This window comes from Myxine glutinosa, chromosome 1 (genome assembly GCF_964187855.1).
Source record: "Myxine glutinosa chromosome 1, kmMyxGlut1.1, whole genome shotgun sequence".
Lineage (NCBI taxonomy): Eukaryota > Metazoa > Chordata > Myxini > Myxiniformes > Myxinidae > Myxine > Myxine glutinosa.
In genome coordinates this window covers 45,358,814-45,380,992 of record NC_136261.1, presented here as the reverse complement: position 1 = coordinate 45,380,992, position 22,179 = coordinate 45,358,814, and the positions used below count along the sequence as shown (strand labels likewise).

At 42.9% G+C, this 22,179-nt stretch overlaps 1 protein-coding gene across 2 annotated transcripts in view; it reads right to left on the bottom strand.

Annotated features, from left to right (window-relative positions):
• Positions 1-17,347, bottom strand: part of LOC144890564 (uncharacterized) — a 63,879-nt gene extending 46,532 nt beyond the window's left edge. The window contains exons 1-3 of one of the 2 annotated variants that reach the window (XM_078771160.1): positions 17,255-17,347; positions 17,097-17,153; positions 16,588-16,703 (exon numbers count right to left, since the gene is read on the bottom strand). In XM_078771160.1, the coding sequence (XP_078627286.1) occupies positions 16,588-16,675 (88 nt within the window). In that variant the 5' untranslated portion in view covers positions 16,676-16,703; positions 17,097-17,153; positions 17,255-17,347. The remainder of the gene's footprint in view (positions 1-16,587; positions 16,704-17,096; positions 17,154-17,254) is intronic. The other variant, XM_078771159.1, reaches the window with a different exon arrangement.
• Positions 17,348-22,179: the final 4,832 nt, after the last annotated feature.

The following is a 22,179-nucleotide window of genomic DNA, read 5'->3' as shown; positions in this document are numbered from 1 at the left end:
AAAGTTGGACATAGAAAAATTTGACTCCGGTAGTAATCGATATAAAATGAAGTTGCATGAATGAAATGAAGTGAAGTTGAAATGAAGTTGCATAAATAAAATGAAGGAAGAATGAAAAAGGCACAAAAACAATGATGGCAAAAAAAAAATTCTTTGTCCAGGATTGGATCGATACTGTATTTCATGACGAGCAATGGGAGAGATGACTTACAGTATCAGGCAGAACCCCCATACAGACTGCAGCAAATAGGTTGGTTTTTAATTAATGTACGTGATGTCTCCAAGTACAGGAGCCAGATGCTCCAAGACGGCCGCCATATCGAGACCAATAACTAAATTTGTATCAATTATTTTTAAATGAATTTTTCACATAATAAATGGGGAACATTTGTCTATAAGTGCTGCAAATTACAAGTAAATCGGTTCACGCAACACAGAGTTATTCAAAAACAAAATAGTATGTCGTATGTGAATCACCCTGTATTTTTTCATCCGTTGTTGTGATGGCCACTTTCTAAATCTAAATGAAGGACATTCTTGGGAAAAATGCCAGGGGCATAGAAAACGCCCCATAATATGGTATGTGCCATGTGGCATAGTATAGGAAAGAAGGGACATTCCATAGCTTGTAGAAAATGTCGAACAATAGAAAATAATGGACATTCAAAAAATCTCGTGTGCATGCTGGACTACCCTTGTGTTCTTAGGAGGAACCAAGTAATGCTCGAGAAAAGTTTATATAAAGGGGCGCCAATTTGATTCACACACCTGCATGAAGAAGTAAATATATTTTATTTGCCGCATGTAGGGCACCCCTTTTTTATTTTACAACATTACATATTATTTCTTCATTACTTCATTAACATAGTGGAATATTTAACTCTCTTTCCCATGCCATTTACCAACTTCACCTACTCCCACCTCATCATAACCTTCAACCTACCTTCGCAACGTTTTCTTTCAACCGATCCACAATTTCGCTAGCAGTGAGATATGTCTTGCAAGAACAATTATCCAAACTACCTTCAGGTCCCCATTCACAACCTCATGAGATATGTCCTATGGAATCTCCTTGGAATTGCTACTCTCAAGTGATTTTGCGTAGTCTAATTATGCTGATAGATGATCCTCAATTAATTATAGATATAACGTTGAAATTACATAACATCGAAACAACATTAAATTCACAATATCCTGATATTCATTCATCCCAACCCCCTCTCCCCCCCCCCCCCGACCCCTCCCTCACCTCCACTCCCCAAAGGGTTTTTTCCGTCTTGGGCAAAATACGTGTTAAGATGTATAACTAAATAGAACGGAACTCGATAGAGCACATACCTCCACCAGGCTGAACAGTTTTTGTTTTTTTATCCCATTAATAGGCCGGATTTGGATTCGGACCTGAACCAAAATATAATCGGCTTGCTCTTGTCATCTAACCAACTCGTCCACCACGTTTAGTCATAACTCGTCCTTAACTTTTTTTAAATCAGATCTTCACCAAAATCGAATCGATTCTTCCTTGTCTCACACACACAACCTCTCCACAAAGTTTCGTCCAAATCCGCCAACAACTTTTTGAGATAACCTGCTATGTATCGTTTTTTGCCCGATCTCCTAATGGTGAAGAATCACTTTAAAATTTCTGCTAGCCACATCCGAATCCAGATTTTCAGCAAAATTTAATAATGTCGTCCTTGTCACATATGCTGCCTCTCTGCCAAATTTCGTCCGAATCCGTCCACAACTTTTTGAGAAATTGTGTTCACAAACAAACAGACAGACAGACAGGGGTGAAAACATAAAATCCATCCACCTTTGGTGGTGGAGGTAATAACACTCATGATAATAGCATTATATTAATGGTATTACAAAACAAAATTGAAAGTCACTACCGCTGTTTAACACTAAACTGAAAGGGAGGAAACCCAAAGTGTGTTCAGTTACCGAGCAACTAACTCGTGTTTCCTAAGCCAACTGTTCCTCATCAACAGTTTCAAATGAAGTGCTTGCTCGAATGCTTAAACCACTTGGAGTGCTCCACAAGAAACTTAGTAACTGAACACACCCCTGATGTTCTTGAGGCCCATCCCTATAGCTACTGTAATCTACAGTCACGTGAAAAAGTAAGTACACCCCAGGTAAAGTTTGGACTTTTTCAACATATTTCAACATACAGCCATTTGATCTTCATTTCAACAATATTGATAAATAAAGGTGATATAATATAACAAATATCATGAAACATTTACATTTTGTAGTCCATTGTATAATTTAAATAAACATAAATGCAAATTTCGCAGGTGGAAAAAGTAAGTACACCCTTGGCTCTTATAGGTGGTATTGCCCCCCAAGTAGGCGTTTCTTTTAACTGTCTACCAGTCTCTGACATCGACTGGGAGAATTTTTTGCCCACTCCTCCATGCAGAATTCTTTCAGCTGTGCAATGTTTGAGGGGTTTCTTGCATGCACAGCTTCTTTCAACCCCCCCCCCCCCCCCCCCCCCACAACATCTCGATGGGATTTAGATCCGGGCTTTGACTTGGCCGTTCCAGAACCATCCATTTCTTTCTTTTCAGCCATTACTTGGTGGATTTACTGGTATGTTTAGGGTCATTGCCATGTTGCAAGGTCCACCTTCGGTTGAGCTTCAACTTTCCGACAGATGGCCTCACATTATCCTCAAGCACCCGCTGGTACAATGAAGAATTCATAGTGGATTCTATGATGGTGAGCTGCCCAGGCCCTGATGCAGCAAAGCTGCCCCAACCCATAATATTTCCACCACCATGCTTTACAGTTGGTATCAGGTTCTTGTGGTCAAATGCTGTCTTTGGTTTTCGCCAAACATGTGTTCTGGTACTGTGGCCAAATAGCTCTACCTTTGACTCATCTGTCCAGAGCACATTGTTCCAGAATTGCTGGTCTTTGCCTAGGTGTTCATTGGCAAACTTTTGTCTTGCCCTGATGTTCTTTCTGGACAGCAAAGGTTTCCTCCTGGCACACCTCCCATGTAGATCAAATTTGTGCAGCCTCTTTCTAACGGTAGACTCGTGCACTTTGACATCAACAGTGGCAAGAGCTACCTGTAGGTCCCATGATGACATTCTGGGGTTCTTAGAGACTTCTTTCAGCATATTGCGGTCTGCTCTCGGGCTGAACTTGCTGGGGCGGCCTGGCCTGAACAAGTTGGCAGTTGCTTGGAATCTTCTCCACTTGTAGATGATCTTCCAGACAGTCGAATGATTGATTTCAAATTGTTTGGAGATCTTTTTAAATCCCTTCCCAGACTCGTAGGCATCTATAACCTTCTTTCTGAAGGCCTCAGAGAGGTCTTTTGATCTAGGCAAGGTGACGCCGCACACTTCAACAACAAAGAGCAAACCAAACTGAATGTCTGAGGTTTAAATAAGACAGGTTCCTCCAAGATCCTCTCTATCGATGTTCTAATCATTTGCACCTGAGCTGGTGCACCTGATTCTAATTTTAGGTATTTGAAGTAGTGATAAATGTTGGGGTGTACTTACTTTTTCCACATGCGAAATTTGCATTTATGTTTATTTAAATTATACAATGGACTACAAAATGTAAATGTTTCATGATATTTGTTATATTATATCACCTTTATCTATCAATATTGTTGAAATGAAGATCAAATAGCTGTATGTTGAAATATGTTGAAAAAGTCAAAACTCTTCATGGGGTGTATTTACTTTTTCACGTGACTGTATATACCCCAAAGAGGAATAACTTTTCCTTCTGTTCCCATAGGGAACCAGTGAACTATTATATAAAAATTGATAAATCATCTTTTTCAGTTATCAGTATTGGTCAGTATAATTAGAGGGGGGAGGGGACACACCAGCAATGACTTCTGATCCTTTTTGTGATTTTCATTTCTGATTAATGTTGTTTCTCAGAAATAGCGTAAACTATCACACATTGAGGGAGGAAAAGTATCGGTCAGCAACATTTCCTGCCTGATCAGCAACAGTCGATATTTCTCAGTAACGATCGGTGTTGGTCAGTAATTAGTAGGAAAGACTCTTTCATCTTGAGCATCTACTGAGTCCAAAGCACGTGTTTTGTTTTGAACCTGGTGAATCTGTAGGAGAGACTATTTTTTGTCCCACTCATATACTGGTGTTGCAAGCCTATTCATTTTATACAAATACGATTTAAATACCTTTATTCTGACAATATGGGACTTTCAAAATGATGTTTGAATGCTAATGAGGCATTTCGCGCATGCGCTGTGTGCGTTTTCAGTGACGAAATGTCTGTCCTGAATTGTCTGGTTGAAAATTCGATGTTTGTTTATTCTTTGCGGGTCACTCTGGATTGATCTTAATGTTGGAAAGGAGAAGGGTGACAAGACAACAATTCTCAACATGGGTTGTAACACTTGGATGACCTGAATGAGATCTCTGCGTGAAATGTCCAGTCTGATGATACCTTGACAGTGCCCTAGAAATAGCATTACGATGAACATTGTAATGAGAAGCAATGGCAGACAGAGTCATTCGCCGCTACCCCCCTTGAAACATCCTGATAGCATGAGCCATCTCATTTGATGTTAATGATACCTAGCCATTCTTAAACTGAGTTAGAATGAGTGTCCAATTTATAGAAGGAATTGACGAGGATTATGAGCAGACAAGGGTTATGCATGCACTTTTTTTGTTTGTATACAAAGTCAAGACTCATAGAAGAGCTAAAACATATAATGGACCAGAACACAATAGATCAACAAAAACATAGTGGAAATGGGGGAAACACACCAACAGCAAGGGGAGGGACATTTGGAAGCAGAATGGGCATGCGAAAGGATGAGATCAAAGAGTGGGGGAGGAGGACACTGGGTGAAAACAAGGTGGATACAAGCTCAAACACAGCCAGAAGAGGAATGGAGTAAATGGGAATGAAACAGAAATTGTAAAAAAGCAAAAAAAGAGGTTGAGAGTGAGGGAGAGGTGGGGGGTCGGGGGGGGGAAGAGGAGTGAGGAGTCAAAAACATAACAACCTGGAAAGTTAGGGGTGGGCTTTGGAAGGGATAATGAGGGTAGAAAATATAACGAGTATGGATAGGGGGTGACCAGCCATCTTGAAGTCCTGGAGGGTAAGATGCAATGAACAGACTGAGGGAGTTGGTTCCATGTGTGAGATAAAAAGAGGAACAAAATGAGTGGATGTGAGCAGTGAGCCTGATTTTCAAAGTTACACCAAAAGTGTATTATTAGCAGAAAATGTACATCCTGCGGGGAGAAAGAGCAATGAAGAGGTAGAGGGTGCATGACCAGAAATGATATGGAAGCCACTGACCCGTCTATGACATAAGAGTAAGAGTAAGTCCCAGAGACACATCTTAAATGCGGGAGATTACAATGATTTGGAGGGTCTTGGTTTCCAAAGCATCAATAAGTGCAAGGTGTGAGGCAGGAGCAGTACTCCATCGAACTGGGGATGAAGGCCTCTTAAGCTGTAAAATGTCGTATTTGCCAAGGAAAGACTGCACGACAAAGAATGGTGAGTCAGTGGCTTGCATTGTTGGCCAACTTGGTGATTTGGCCACGAAAGATCATGGCCAATGGTTAGGCCCAAAAGTTTGAGTGCCTGAACTTCTTCAAGATGTTTCTTAAGGAAATGCATTGGAGGGTTCGCCAGATGGTTCTTTCAGAGAGACAGAGCGAGAGTGTGAAATTTGTCAGGATTGAAAGACATCTTCCAATTGTTGGGCCAGCTTGTGATTCATTCATGGTCTGTAAAGAGAGAAGAGGCTTCTGCCTGACTATCTGAAGGATGGGAGATATTACAGAAGAGGATAGAGTCATTTGCAAAGACAGAGGATTTCAGAAAGGTCAGAAAGGTTGTTAATGAAGATTAGGAACAGGACTGGGCTGAAGACACTGCAATGGGACACTCCATCCTAGACTGGGAGAGGATCCTGTTGAGAGCTACATTCTCACTACAAGAGTGAAGAGTCAGTAAACCATTAGAGGAGGTGGCTTTGGATGTCATAAGCAAAAAGTGCAGAAAGCAAGAAGGGAAGCAGGTGTACCAGGCTGTATCAAATGCTCAAGATATGTCTCGAGCGACAACCCTGATCTCATGTCTGGGGGAAGGGATGGAGAGAGGGGGATGTACACGAGCGACACACTTGACAAGGTGATGGTGTCACCAGTTCTTTGAGGAAGTAGCCAAGTTTGAAAGTTCAGCTTTTAAGTTGACCATGTTCTGTGGGAGTTGAGGTTTACACGTGAGTTTCACATTTCTTCCACAAACCTCTGATTTCCAGGATTGTAACATTACATGGTGCACGGCCAACTTCCTGATCGAGTTTCTTTCCTCAATAGCCATAGTTTCCAGACACATAACTCAGACATTTCTGAACTGTGAATCCATATTTTATTTTGCAGTTTAAAAGTTGTTGCTCAATTTTATTGAGAAGAGCATCGATGAAGCCAATATTGATGGACATCCTATAGGTAGAATTTTTTTTTCTTATCTGAAGAATAAATATTGTCGTGTACTTCCCCTCGGTGAATACCGGGGATTCACGGATAGCAAATCGAGCGTTATTTGAAGGCGTTGTTCAAACACAAACTCACGATATATGCACGGGAGGACGGGAGAGGAAGAAGAAGAAGCGGGAGTTTTACCTGATGCGATCCCCAGGCAGTCTTCAAACCTGCAGGGAATTAAACTCACGAACACGGATTTTGAATGTACAAGAATAACACGGCTTTATTTCCGGACCCCGAGAACAAAGAACGCGATGGTAAATAAATATGATCCTAAATCGGAGCGCTCCCACACAGGACGTAACCAACAGACGAAGGATGATATATCAAAAAGAACCGTTGTGTTTTGTGTGGTGCGAGCTTATCTCTGTCAGCAGTGTGTGTCCTCGTCGCCAACTCGAGCATGCAGTCTGGACATGGCGCTGGTGTTGGCAGGAGCTGCTCGCCTGTTGACACGAAACAGGCCTCGATGTCCTCACACGCCGCAGCGTTCGTGCTCTCGTCCACGCGCCGCCTCTCCCGCCAGCTGTTTCAATCCCAGATGCCAAACGAACAGGGGAATGAGGAGACGAGGCCGGCACGCAACCACTTGCGCCGAGGTCCAGAACACAGATCATCCACACACACACACACTCGTAGGCAGGCTCCAGAGCAAGAGGCAGTCCAACAACGAGATGAACCAGAACAAGAAGGGGCAAAATGCCAGCTTGCGAGTCGTTTTATCAGCCGTCTCATGACGTCAGCTCTCTCTCCACGCCAATCAGTGCATCGCTTCTTGCCCTCCCCTCACATCTCTCAATCCGAGGGAAGCTTCTTGCCCCTCCCTTGACCAATCACGAGCTCTTCCTTACTCTGCCAATCAGCGGCCTGCTTCTTACTCGCCCTGCCTCGATCTCCCCATCAAACCTTCGACCAATCGCAAGGTGGGCGTGGCCTCAGCCTGCCTGAGCAATGTTTGTCTTCAAGTCGGGGTAATGCATGGGTGCTTTCTGTCTGTTCTTCCGGTCAGTTCCATTGTTATTGTGGCGGAGGGGAATTAATTAGTGTGTGCGCCAATGGGTCTAACTAATGTCTATGGTGCGTTGCCATACAGTGTAGTAAGTTCAGGACTCTCCTTCAATCAAGTTGTTTATTAAAGACGATACCAAGCTCCCACAGAACACACGGCCATCGTGAGCCGCCAGCAACCACCGAAGCCACGCCCCCAGACGTCACTATGCAGTACGTAGTACCAATTAGAGTCCCTGTATAAAGAGAGTTGCGCCATGCGCTGACCCGAGATTTCTGGTCACGTGATTTCGTGGCGCCATTTTGTGTCTAACTTCACCGTGCGTGAACGTCAGCTTGGTACGGGAATGTTGTTTATTGCCAAACAAAATGACTGGTTGTTCTGCTTTTGGTTGTTCAAACCAATCTGGGAAATATAAGATGTATAGATTTCCAAGTGATAAAGTCAGAAGACAAATTTGGGAAGCGAAAGTCAGACGAAAGAGCTGGAAAGCGATCGACTCCTCGAGACTCTGCCAGGTAGGCCCACGCCGCTTGATGATCGATGTTCAAAAGCAATTCTATCTGCTCGGTTTTTTTTTGGTTGTCTGTCCGTTGAAAACCCTTTTAAAGGGAAGTGATTTGTGTTTGTTTATAATCTTCAAGGAGCTGCCCAAAAATGCATTTCCGTGGGAAGAACCCTGCTCAATTTTTTTCGGGTAGTCCTAGCAGACCGCATATTGTCATTGATTGATGAAATGTCCCGGTACAGTGACATTGCCTGGTCTGCGGTTGGGTAGTCTGCGGGCAATGTCACTGTACTTTTTCAGAGGGAATTAATTTTGATTTTATAGGGGTGGGAAACCCATGGTCCGTTTTGTTTTCAGTTGTCTGTCCGTCCATTCAAAACTTATTCCGAGGCAAGTTATTTTTTTGGTTTAAAATCTTTAGCCTAATCGGCAATCATAAAAGCAATTTTAGGGGGGGACCTGCTCAATTTTTTTGCGGGTTGTGCAGCCATCCATACGTCCAAAATTTGACGAGTTATTGTTTGCTTTGTACAGTGCTCATGCGTCTTGTGGCATATTTGCTCAAATATTTCCCACCCCGGGATTTATGGCCAAATTGTAGTGATGGAAGATTTTGCACATTGGACAATCCCTATATATTTAACCTGGTGACAGCTATCGTTCCCAAAACATACAATATTTCTAGGTGATTAATGCAGTAAAACAGGTGTATTTGTGTACCCACATTTAAAACTGGCTCAACTTTCAAAAGCTGTTATCCCTGTTTGATATCAATATACATGTGGTCGATAGAGCTAGCGATTTGTCTGGCCATCTTCCGGAAGATTGTCCATGTGATTTTCTGTTGTGGAAGTACTAGTACATGACAGCTCATTAAAATTAAACTGTGTTGTGTTAGAATAAAAATTTCAATAAATAAATACATCAAGGACACTCATTGTATGATTGCAGGAACATTTCGATGTGAATCCGTTTGAGAGGGGGCGAGCTGATGACAAAAAGAGGTTGAAGTGCTCTGCAGTTCCAACAATATTTAGCTACCGGAAACCCGTGAAGCTGCGCAACTCCCCCAAGAAGCGTGGACCGTCCAGAACTGAGAGACTACATCTACCAAACTTGTCCGACCACACCTACTCCACTCATGAACGTATTGACTCCTCAAATGAATCTCAATGTAAGAATTGTTTTATTCATTACAAAATCATGGCAGGACATGTTCAATCAATGACATATTTTAAACGATTACAAAATGACAGGCATGTGCTTGTCTATATTTGTATAGCTCTTTGAACTATAATTGTACGTTCAGATTATGATGACTATCTTCCTGTTGCCATTTTCTTTTTACATTATTCTAAATATTTTGCAAAATAAAATTGTAAAAAAATTGTGTAGTGATGTGTAGTAACGGAGCTGATGGTGTCTCACTTGTGAGGAGTGAACAGAGTAGTGATGAGTCTCACTTGTGAAGAGTGAACGGAGTAGTGATGAGTCTCACTTGTGAGGAGTGAACGGAGTAGTGATGAGTCTCACTTGTGAGGAGTGAACGGAGTAGTGATGAGTTTCACTTGTGAGGAGTGAACGTAGTGGGATGAAGTGTTGGTCTGGTCAGAGTGTTGTATTACGGGCAGAGTTTTCTTACGGTCTGAATGTATGAATCATGTTCTGTACTGAATGTATGAACCAAGTTTTGTGCTGAATGTTTACTGTGTTGGCCTCATCGTGTTCCTGGTGAAATTAAACAAGTTATGGTGAATACGACGTCTTATCTGTGCTTTTCCATATCTGTTCGACTAGACGAACCGTGCACACTGCAGGTATTTTTAAAAGTTTTTTCTCTGTTTAATTACGGCTTGGCGCAGTCGAAAATTAAGTGTTAATTAAGTCGCCAGCTCTGAAACATATTAATCGATCAGGCAATATCCATCAGAGTTCTGGGCAAGGGTGTAGTAATAAATGAACGTTTCAATCTTACTAGATGCCGATGACGTTTTCCTTATGTCAGAGACAGAAGCTGACTTGCAGCTTGTTAAATCATTACAATGGAAATTGAATATAAATGTCGATAAAACTAAAGTTGTACACTATAGAAATATGGCAATACCACGTACAGAATTTGTTTTAAGTGTGTTAGACTATATGTCGGCTGGAAGTCCTACACCGGAATTGCTCTCGGCACCCTTTAAAAAATATTGGATATGCCCACACTCCTTTCTAAAAGTTATTAAAATTCAGAGAACGACAGCATTGGTTTGTCTTACTTATAATGTTAGCTCTTATATGCAGTGTTGGCTTGTAATATGCATTGCCATACCACTTTTAATATCACCACACAGCTCTTTTTCACGGCAATAGCTGAGTTTTTGACAAAACAAATATCACCTGTATGTAATAATAAGACTAAATATGTGTAGTAAAATTTTTTATAGCAGGTTTAGAATATATCACCCCATATCGCGAATGTACATGTATATCTAATCTGACACACTTAGACACAAAATGGCGTCCAAATTTGAGTTGACACAACTCTCTATATACAGGGACTCTAGTACCAATCACAACATCTCCCTTTCATTGAAATTATTATGTTTGTATGCAACAAAACACTTCTAAACTAAATCAAAATAATAAACACAATCAGACACAACTTGAACCACACATAGATGGGATCTGGGGTTACTGTTATAACTCTTAACCAAAATGTAATTACTGCTCAGTATGATTAGCTAAAACACTGAATCATTCAAACACAGAAAACACAGAATCATTCCAATGTCTGCAATTTCAATCAACGGATTGTATCTGCACCAACATTACAAGGGCTGATTTCTGATGGTCGTTATTCACCATCACAATATCTCAATGGTTTTTGAATCACACGGCATGATCTGGTCGAGTACAGAGAGTTGTCCGGCCTTGTTGTCTCAGCACTCTTGTCATCCTTGGAGCTGGAGCAGCCGTTAGTTTCCATTGCTGAAGCGTCATTGTTGAAATGTACGCGTCGACCAGTTGGTATACTTTGATGTGTTGGTTGGATCGGTTCGTCCTTCCAATTGGCGCCACAATCGGGTGGATAAAGTTCACGCAAGTGTGCCCTGGTTCTCGAAGACACGTCCCGTTAGGCATCTGTACTATATAAGAGCGGAATTCGTTACAGCCACAACTTTCCCGGGGTACCATTGGTTCGTGTCCTTGTTCAGAATCCGAACCCGATGTCCAATAGCCAAATCAGGTAGTTCTGGCCCAGCCGTTCTGTTGTATTGATTCGCCATCCGGTCTCCACGTTCCTTCAATCGTTCCTGAATTTCCTGATGCCTTTGTTGTGCAGGAACCAACAGACAACTTGGTAGGTTGGTGTGTATGGGCCGGTTGAACAGCATTTCGCTTGGACTTGGGAGGTGGGAATCTACAGGTGTGCACCTCAGGTATTGCAGTGCAATATCTATATCATTCCCTGATCTAATATACGTTTTGATCATGTTCTTCACTGTTTGAACTTGTCTCTCAACCAATCCATTAGTGAGTGGATACCTCGGCGATGTTGTCGTGTGTTTTACATTCCATTTGGTACACATATCACGGTATGGCTTACCCACATATTGAGGTCCATTGTCCGATATGATCTCCAGAGGTGGGCCGAACATACTGAAACATTCAGATGTGACCTTGGCTACTGCATTGCTCGTCGTGTATTCCATTCTCTTCACAACTGGGTACTTGGTGTAATAATCTGTCACCAAGAGGTAGGTCTGCCCGTGTAGCTCACACGTATCACTGGCTACCTTTGTCCATGGTACCGCTGGTATCTCATGAGCTATCATAGCCTTACGCCTTTGTTCTGGTTGTGTAGTAAGTTCATGACTCTACTTCAATCAAGTCGTTTATTAAAGACGATACCAAGCTCTCACAGAACACACCGCCATCATGACGAGCCGCCAGCAACCACCGAAGCCACGCCCCCAGGCGTCAGTACGCAGTACATAGTACCAATCACAACATGCGGGACACAGATATGATCACAGGTTTGACACACCGGGGAATTACCACAATCCCTATTCTATCTAACACAACGATCATCCTCATATGATCACAAAGATACATTTAATCCAACATACGGGCTAGACAGGTCATGTACTTATTTACTTCGAGATGGTTCAGTCTTCTTCATGACAACCGGAGCATGATACCTATGCAGATCTACCTAACTCTATATATCCCCTTACCCCAAAATTCATAACAATATATTTAATATTCATTAATTCATTTAATATTAAGAAATTAAATGGTAAATCTGGCACACATGACATGTCTCAAATCGTTCAGATTGATAAACCTATGAAGACATGCCTTTTCATACTCGGCTCTTTTGTATCTTTCTTGATGAACCATTTTGTTTACCTCTGTGAGAAGTATTGCAGTCTAAATAGTAATTATATGGAAAGAAATTCCTCCCGTTTCACGCTACTTAACTTTGTGGAACCTGTTAGTTTAGCAATAGCACACAGAGTGGAAAAAGTTAAGTAGCAGCTCGAAGAAAAACCAAGTCAGACCAGCAATGGAAAAAGCATCAGTTTGGTTGAAAACCACAGAAGACTCGATCCACACTTTCAGCTCTTCCACTAGTTGGCCTTTAAAATGGATGATTAAACGATCGTCAGGCCAATGTATTTTTTCTCGTTATTATTTTGTTATATATATGTACTTGCTTTTTAATTATTATTTATTAATAATCCATCCCATACTGAATTGGGAAAGGAAAGAAATGTCTTAACTTTGTAAAATTTTATAATTTAATAAATCTGGACTTACTCGTCAGTAAAGCAAACGTTACTTTGAATATGGCAGATGTTGAAGTGAAGAAGAAGCTTGAGAATTGCCATGTGACCTCCACCACCGGTGGTAGGGTGAGCTGGTCTGTAGACCAATTCGGGAGTCACATGACAGTTACAGATGGTGTGGAAGACTTCTTATAGCCTTGTCCCACGCACATTACGGATGAAATCGCCAACCGCCCCTTTTCTTGAGAGATGGCGATTCAGATCTTTCCCGAATGGATTCCTTTACAACTCGAGCAAACCACTTTTTTTCTTTGTCTAAGATGATCACTTGACTGTTATCAAAGCTGTGACCCTGCAGGTTCAAGTGTGTATCTGTAGCAGAGTTCAAGGTAAGCTGGACGAGGATGTTGGTTCATACCGTCCTGAAGGGTTTTCCGAGTTTCTCCTATGTAGATCTCATCATTTGATTCCGGATCTTGTCCATAATGGGAAATAACTAGCTGCGCAGAATTTGTAGAAGGATCTTCTCACTTTCTCAGATAGCCCAGCCACATACGGAATGGTCACTCGTGTCATATTTTCTTTACCTGCGTCCTGTTGTTGTTTACCAGATGTGATGTTGTTTTTGCTACTTCCTGCTTTTGGAAAAGACCATCTGGGGTAACTACACTTACTGGGAACACTCATGGTGTTTCTCCTTCTCACATAATTTCCCCTCCTGTGTGGTCGGAATAGTGTCTGCACGACGGAAAATAGTGTGAATGAGAGATAATTTATGGAGTGGATGGTGTGAATCATAACGGCAAATAATAGTGGTTGGTACACTACTCACAATAGGTTAGGGATATTGGCAGGTTCTTCGGTGTGGTTGATTTTGTGTATTAATTATGTTGAAAAAAGTTGTAGGTCCTAATTCTATGGTTATTAATATGTGAAAAAACACAGCATTCTTGGTGGACGGGTTGGGTGTGTGATAAGGACTAATTTATTTAATTTTGGTGAAGATTCAGATCCGGACCCGACAATTCACGTTTTGAGATCTGCTCACAGTGCCTGGTGTTGGCTTAGCGGTTAGGGTGCCGGCTTGGGGGCTTGGGATCATAGGATCCTGGGTTCGTAATCCCGGTCAATCGCTGACACGACAAAATGTTTTTCAATACCCCAACCCTAACCTCTATAAAAAAAATAAACTCACTCCCACAATATCCCTAACTTATTGTGAGTAGTGTACGTACACCACATCAGCTTTACCGGCATCGGTAAGTTCAGCTTTTTTTCAATTGTAAACTCTTACTGTTTTTGTTCGACTGGATGAATAATAACAACCTGCATCGATTTGTCTTGTTAAGTTGTTTGTTTCAAATCTGTGACTTTAGAAGAGAAGAAGAAGAAAGAAAAAAATAAGAAAGAGGAAGAACCACTTTCAGAGGCCATTTTCCCCACAGAGCAGGGGTTGGTCCTTTTTTGGGCACCGTGGTCTCCTTTTTTTGGGCACCGTGGTCCCCTTTTTGGGGCACCGTGGTCCCCATTTATGGGCACCTTGGTCCCCTTTTTGAAGCAATGTTTTATGGCCGGATGCTCTTCCTGCCGCCAACCCTGTTAGTCACCTCTTGCGACACACAGGGAACTACCAGTGAACTGGTACTCAATTTGCCGACCTCGGAAGGATGGACAGGCTGAGTCAACCAGCCTGGTGTTAATTCAGCGATTGACCGGGATTACGAAGAACCCAGGATCCTATGATCCCAAGCCCTCAAGCCGGCACCCTAACCGCTAAGCCAACACCAGGCACTGTGAGCAGGAGATCTCAAAACGTGAAGTTGGTGAAGATCTGGATTCAGATGCTATAATTGTTTAAGTGATTCCTCATCATTGAGAGACAGGGCCGAAAACAGTTTTTCAAACGATATCTCAAAAATTATGTACGGATTCGGACGAAACTTGGTGGACGGGTTGGGTGTGTGATAAGGACTAATTGATTTAATTTTGGTGAAGATTCAGATCCGGACCCGACAATTTTTTAATTACCCTGCGCACATGAAGCAAAAGGCAGGGTTAAGTAATTGGTGCATGTCCGTCTGTCTTCTCAGTTTATGATCGTCAGTTTATGATCGAGGAACAACTTATTTAAATCAGATGTTATATTTTGAACATGAATAGGAAGACAAGTTATTTGTTTTACCGGACTTTGGCTCTGAATTCGCCCCGACCGCACATGCGCAGAGAGGAGTGAGATGATATTTTTTTTACTCACGTCTGCCTCTCTGGCACTCAAACAAAATTGAAAATCATTCCAAACATGAAACTTCGTATTTTTAAGGATATCATAATGGACACAAGCAACAGGCACGAATAATTAATGTAATGTGTTAAATATGGCGGTGTAATCGACGCAGAATTTTTATATTTTTACCCCTTTAAATCTCCTTAACCCCTTATTCAAATTGAATTATATATTTGAACTCAAATCGCCTTCATAATACTTCCAAGAACCTCCAGTTTTTGCATTAATTTGATCAATTTGATTTTGCAAAAAAAAAAAAAAGGTTCATTAGGGTGGTGTATAAGTGTGATGTTCAGGAATGCTTCTGGACTACTTCAATAGCACTAAACTTTCGGATCTTCTTTTTCCATTGATTGTTAAAATTAATATCTAATGAAAATTCAAGCGAAATTGAAATAATTGTGCTGGGTATCGTGTTCTATGAACTCCCTATAGTTGTTTTCAAGTGATTCTTCACCAATGAGTGATGGGACCAAAAACGATATGAATGATCATCGTTTTAAGGCCATTTTCCCAACTAGAGCAGGGGTTAGCCTTGCGGGCCCATGACAATCATGGTTCCCTGTTTGAGGAAACGTTTTATGGCCAGATGCCCTTCCTGACGCCAACCCTTAGTCGCCTCTTACGATGCACAGGGATATGGTGTACCTATTCTAAATTGGGGAACACACCGGATCATTCATCCCAGCAAGCTGGTACTCAATTTGCCAACCTTGGAAGGATGACAGGCTGAGTCAACTCCCCTGGTGCGATATTCAGCGATCGACCGGGATTCAAACTCAGGATCCCAAGCCAGCACCCTAACCGCTAAGCCAACACCCTAACCGCTAAGCCAACACCCTAACCGCTAAGCCAACACCAGGCTTGGTTGTTGGAATATATAGAATCCCCTTGGTCTGGGTATATATAGAAGGATATTTCAAAAAGTTGTGGATGACTTATGACAAAACTAGGTGGATGAGTTGGTTCGGTGACAAGAACAAGCCGATTCGATTTGGGTTCAGGTCCGAATTGGCATCCGGCCTATCAGTGGGATACAAAACGTAAACTGTTCAGCACCAGGTGGATGTATATGCTCTCTACCGAGTACGGTTGTAGTTGAATGTTTTATAGTTTACAGGAGGGAGGGTATATGAAGAACAGCTCTTGAAAAAAGATTGATCAAGTTAGCAAATCAGAATTGTGTTTTTCATTAAATAAAAAATATGGGAAATCTTCAAATGAAACAATTCATGTTTGATTAAAAATCATCAATAGTGGACTTGAAATTGAACTCAAGGATAAAATTACTGCTACTTTGTTCATCAAGTGCATTTCGTAAACTAAAATGACTATTGCCCAAGTTGGCACAGCAACGGATTCATCGTAAACTTATGTAGAGAAAACAAAAAGACAGGTCAGAATGAAGTTCTTCAGACTATTACTTATGCCCTCTCATCCTTAATTACAAGTCAAACTTTGAGAGTGCATTGAGATGAAAAACTCACCATGACATAGTAGCGTAATTAGACCCAGAATGGCTGCATGATGGAGCAAGGTAGGGCACTGCAGACCCATGGTGGTGGTCAGACACATTGTGGGCACTCGTCACCCGTGCTTGACGCTGGGAAAACAAGCAATGTGATGCAGAGCTGATAAGCTTTCCGAAAGCCTGGAAGTGGATGGCTGATACTTTGGTGGTTTTGCTTGCGGACAGAAAGGTGGGGGTGCACAGAATAGAGGTTGTTGAGTGTACATAGTGAGTTTATGAGAATACAGAGTTGTTCCGTTCATGAAAAAAAGCATTTTTCTTGTGCAACCATTGAACACTCTGAGTGGTGGTGTAGCTTTTGTTATTATAACGGTGTCGTTTTTGTTATTTATAATGGTCATTCATAACGACACTGCTTCTGATAATTAACAAAGTAAAGAAGAAGATGCTCTGAGCCTCAGTTAATCGATATTGCAAGGATGTGTCACTGGAGACCTCCGATGAATATGAACTTTCCCACCGTACCTGCTTTATCAGGCGTCTGCCATATCATCCTCAACCTCAAACAAAATGGAGCCCCATCTGGAGGAAGGGGGAAGATATAATCAAATTGTACCAAACCAGATAAGAAACCAGAAAAACTATAAACAGCGAAATTACAAAGTGAGTATAATGTTCTTTACCACCAGAGATCCTTCGTTTCTTTCAAATAGTCTTTAGCAATCACCTCCAGGATCCAGCACAGCACATCAATCCTCCATCTGACTTCCTCCTCCTCCTCCTCCTCCTCCTTCTCCTCTAGCTGCTCATTCGCTCCTGCCTCCTTCACTCCTCCCCTTATTCCTTCCAATAAATCCTTCGATCATTTAATCTCCCTTCCAAAATAACACCATAATCCCTCTCCCAGATGCTTTTACGCGTAGCCCATCGGACAAAGCCGTCTAGAACAGTGTTTGTCCGTATGTATGTATGTATGTATGTTGTATATATGTATGTATGTATATATGTCCCCTCAAACGTATACCAATCAGAGCTGAGGATCTGGTCACATGACAGGGTGATGTGATTACGTCTGATGTAATTACGGCGGTACGGCGGCTGACTCTCCACACACCGCCATTTTGATATTTATGCCATTCATGCTGAACATATTGTTATGTAGATCTGCATAGGTAGGTACTCGACTGTCGTGATAGGGAATCTACCTGTAATAAGTTTTGTGTGTAGCCGTATGTCGGAATAAGTTGTATCTGTGTCCCTGCCACGAGGGGGCGGGGCATGCTAATTAATACAGGGATTATGGGTAAAATTCCCTTGTGTGTCGTTCCTTCTGTGAGCAATCCAGTGTCCCTTATGGCAATGCACTCATATACATTAGATAGATCCCTTAGTGCACACATTAATTAATTCCCCTCTGCCACAATAAGACTTCCAGGAAGAACAGGCAGGAATCCAGATCGGGGCACTGCCGATGGGGCCACAGCCAGCCACATCACCAGCTGGCATAGCAACAAACATTGTGCAAGGCAAGTAATAGCCATGCCCAGGGAACGTGTGATTGGCTGGGGTGAGAAGCTGGGCACTGATTGGTGAAAGGAAGGTGGAAGGAAGCGGCACACTGATTGGCCACCATCTGCGGACACCTTGGCCAATCAGTGCGGAAGGCACGAACATTCGGCCAATCAGTGCGGAAGGTGCAAAACCACTACTTAGAAGCAGGTCATTGATTTGAGGGAAAGGGCCGGTGACGTCAGAAGGCAGGAAAAGACCACAAAGAAGTGAGGGACTGATTGGTAACATGAGAGAGCTGACGTCAGTCCACGAGGGACAAAATGACACGCTCGGGGCATTCTGGGTTCTTCTTCCTGGCGTCGTCTTCCCTGCGTTTTTCCCTGCGTTCTGCCCTATGTTCTGCCCTGCTTTCTGCCCTGCGTTCTGCCCTGCGTTCTTCCCTGGTTCTTCCGTGGTCGTCTTCCCTAGGTTCTTCGCGGGCTCTTGGTGCTTGGTGATTGGTCTTGGTGCTCTTGGTGCTTGGTGATTGGTCTTGGTGCTTGGTGCTTGGAGCGAGGCTTGGTACTTGGAGCGAGGCTTGGTGCTGCGAGCAGGTGGGACCTCGCGTGCGACCAATGGGTGGGTTAGATGCCGGTGAGGCCTAGCGGCGCACGAACGAGGTGGATTGTGGCCTTCCTCCCGCCAACACCGGAGTGCGTGCTTGGACTGGATGATCGCTGCCAAGGTGCCAATCGAGCTGAGTGCACAATAATTTACACATTTACTTTCCTTCCTTTTATATTCCCATTTGTTTGTCTTTGAAGTGAAGTGTGGGAGCTCTCCCTTGGAGGGGTTTAGTGATTATCGGCGCGTTATTTTCCTGTCCCGATATTTATTGTAAATAAATCCTTGTATTATTTTCTCTTTCATTCCAAATCCCGTGTTCGTGTGAGATTAATTTGCAGGGTTGAAGGCTGCTCGGATCGCATCAGGTAAGAGCTCACCGCTTCTTCCTCTTCCTTCTTCCTCCCGTGCTGCCTAGTCAAATCCGTAATTGATCGTCGCCTCCATTAAGTTCGTTTGGCCATCCGCGAGCCCACGGTATTAACCGAGGGATTCGCGTGACAATATCGTCGAACCTGTCATATATCACAATCGCCATGCTCTACCTTTACGTTTTTCATTCAGTGTGAAACACAAACAAAACGATTGTTAAAATGACCATCAAATATAAAAAGCATCGACGTTACGGCTCTTCCAACAAAACGGTACGTACCTAACCCTTGTGGGATATAATCTAGATTACAGTATATCTCCCCTCAGTTCTGTAAGTAAAACTTACCTCACGGATGTCGGGATTCCTCCAAATTTATTTACTTAATGTTATAAACAGCATTAGCGACTGTTTAAAAAGCTAATCATGTGTGTTTGTGGTTTATAATATTTTACAAGCCCGGCTACGCCGCTGTTAGACTTTTGGTCTTGTTTTTTTTAAACATGAAGAATCAAACAACCACATGTAGCCTGTGTGACCAATCATTAGTCCTCATCAGAGATAATTACATTGGTTCCGCCCCTTTTGCTTTATAAGCTACCTGTGCAGGCATATCGGGGGACACATTTCTCTGACTTGATTAGAGAAAACAACACCGACAGGGAGTCCAAGGTGTCCAGGTTCCAGTTCCAGATCCAGCACAGAGACATCCTCAATGACTGGAGTCCCGAAAATTCCCCTCTAAATCTGGACTTCTCCCTCTGGGAACTTAGGCAAGCGGTTCATAAATCTAGGAACAGTGCCCCGAGCCCCGACCTATTGACCTTTCATATGTTCAAGAAGATGGAAGACAGGGTGTTGGGTGTGTTTCTCGGCCTATTCAATCGAGTTTGGTTTTTAGGAGAACTTCCTCAAGAGTGGAAACACTCAATAGTCGTCCCGATCCTTAAAGCAGGGAAAATCCTCATTCAATGCTTGCTAGAAGACAGGGCAGCATGTAGAATCATACCAACATAATCATAAGACTTTAAATATATATATATATATATATATATTCGGGGGCAACCCTCCCCCTCCCCCTCCCCCTCCCCCAACCCCGTATACCTCCTCAGACCCCAATTTTTTGAATGCCATGAACAAACATTGGTACATCATAGGTTATGAAGGTTGTGGTGAAGTTTCATCGGAATTGTTTGTGTAGTTTCTGAGAAGAAAGCAAATTCCCATTTTGGGGGGTCAAACCTGGATCCACTTTGACCCCGGTAAACCCCCTTAGACCCCTATTTTTTTTCTCTATTCCGTGATCAAACTTTAGTCACAATACAACAAATATCATTTGTGCCAAGTTTGGTCACAATCCCATCAGCGGTTTCGGAGAAGAGGTTTCAAGTGTTTATGGACGAATGGACTGACAGACGGACGACTCGCCATTGCATAAGCTCCCCTGAACTTGGTTCCAGGTGAGCTAAAAATTGGAGTAATTATTTACTGTAACATATCAATACAATACTCAGTGATTACGATGATGCGCACTACTGCAAGTGGACCACACTAACAATGTATCATGGATAGAACCACCTTTCGAGGCTATTTTTTCCCTGCACGGCAGGGGTTGACCTATTTCGGGCACCGTGGTCCCATTTTTGAAGCAATGTTTTACAGCCGGATGCCCTTCCTGCCAACGACCCAACGACCCAGTAAGTCACCTTTTGCAACACACAGGGACTTACCAGTGAACTGGTACTCAATTTGCCAACCTCAGAAGGATGACAGGCTGAGTCAACCCCCCTGGCGTTAATTCAGCAATCGACCGGGATTCAAATCCAAGATCCGAGGATCCAAAGCCAGCACCCTAACCACTAACCCAACATCAGACATCAATGTATCAAGTATCATGTAAGAAATTAGAAGGAACATCGTTGGCAAGCAAACCTCTCGTTGTAGAAGACCCTGACCATTGTAGAGACAGCAGAAGCAGCATGTCCAGATTAGAGTGACCTGGTCTGATACCAAATTGATGATCAGAGATCAAACCATTGGAGAAGAGGAAGGATTTGATATCCGAAGCAATGATGGATTCCATGACTTTGCTGATAATTTGGAGCAGGCTGATTGGTCTGTAGTTGCAAGGATCTGTTTTTGCACATTTTTTGTGTAAAGCAGTGATGTTGGCTGATTTCCAAGATGCTGGCAGATGACCTTGAGCAAAAGAGAGGGTGAAAAGAACAGAGTGAGATAGAGCGGCCGAGCAGGATTTTAGGACCCATGGGCTGATGCCCTCTGGTCCAGTTGCAAAATCAGAGTCCAGGTTTGACAAAAACTTCTCCACCTTGTCAGGAGAGAAGGACACAGAGTCCAGGAGCAGTTGGGTTCGACTGGGTAAGGTGGGAATAGAGAGACATGGGTTTGGGACACAAGATTTTGAGGCAAACACAGAGTTGAGGAATTCGGCTTTGTCACGTGCGGTGTCAACTGTGTAGCCATTTGAGGTAAGGGAGGGGATGGAGGGGGAACAAACACCAGAAACGGATTTGACCAGAAGCCACCAGGATTCGGAGGAAGGAGACAGGTTTGAGAGTTCATTCTTGAGTGTGGAGAGATAGTGCTTCCTGGCACTCCTGAGGGTAGACACACACTTGTTCCGAGCTTGGTGGAAGGAACTGAGATTACCTTCAGTTGGATTTGCCTTCCAAGAGGCAAAGGCATGTTGTTTCAGGGCAACTGCCTCACCACAAGATTCAGTGTACCATGGACGGGAGGAAGGGTAAGACAACTGAAGACTAAATGGGATAAATCTGTGCATAAGAGAGAGAGCAGTTTGCTTTGGAAGAATTCCCAGGAAAAATTGATGCCAGAGGCAGTAGAGATGGGAGACCACTCCAGATGATTGATGGCTGCTTGCAGACCATGCCAGTCAGCCTGAGTGAAATGGCAGACTCGTCGGCGCTGAGGAGGCTCTCTGAGAATGGCCAGAGAGAAGTCCTTTTTAACAAGGTTAGGGTAAGATGAAGGGTGAGAGGGGGAGGTAGGGAGAGCTGTTGATAGTGTATCAGAGAATGCAGAAGAGTTAGGAGAAAGGGAAGGATGAGGAGGACAAAATGTTTGATGGTGATGTGATGAGGC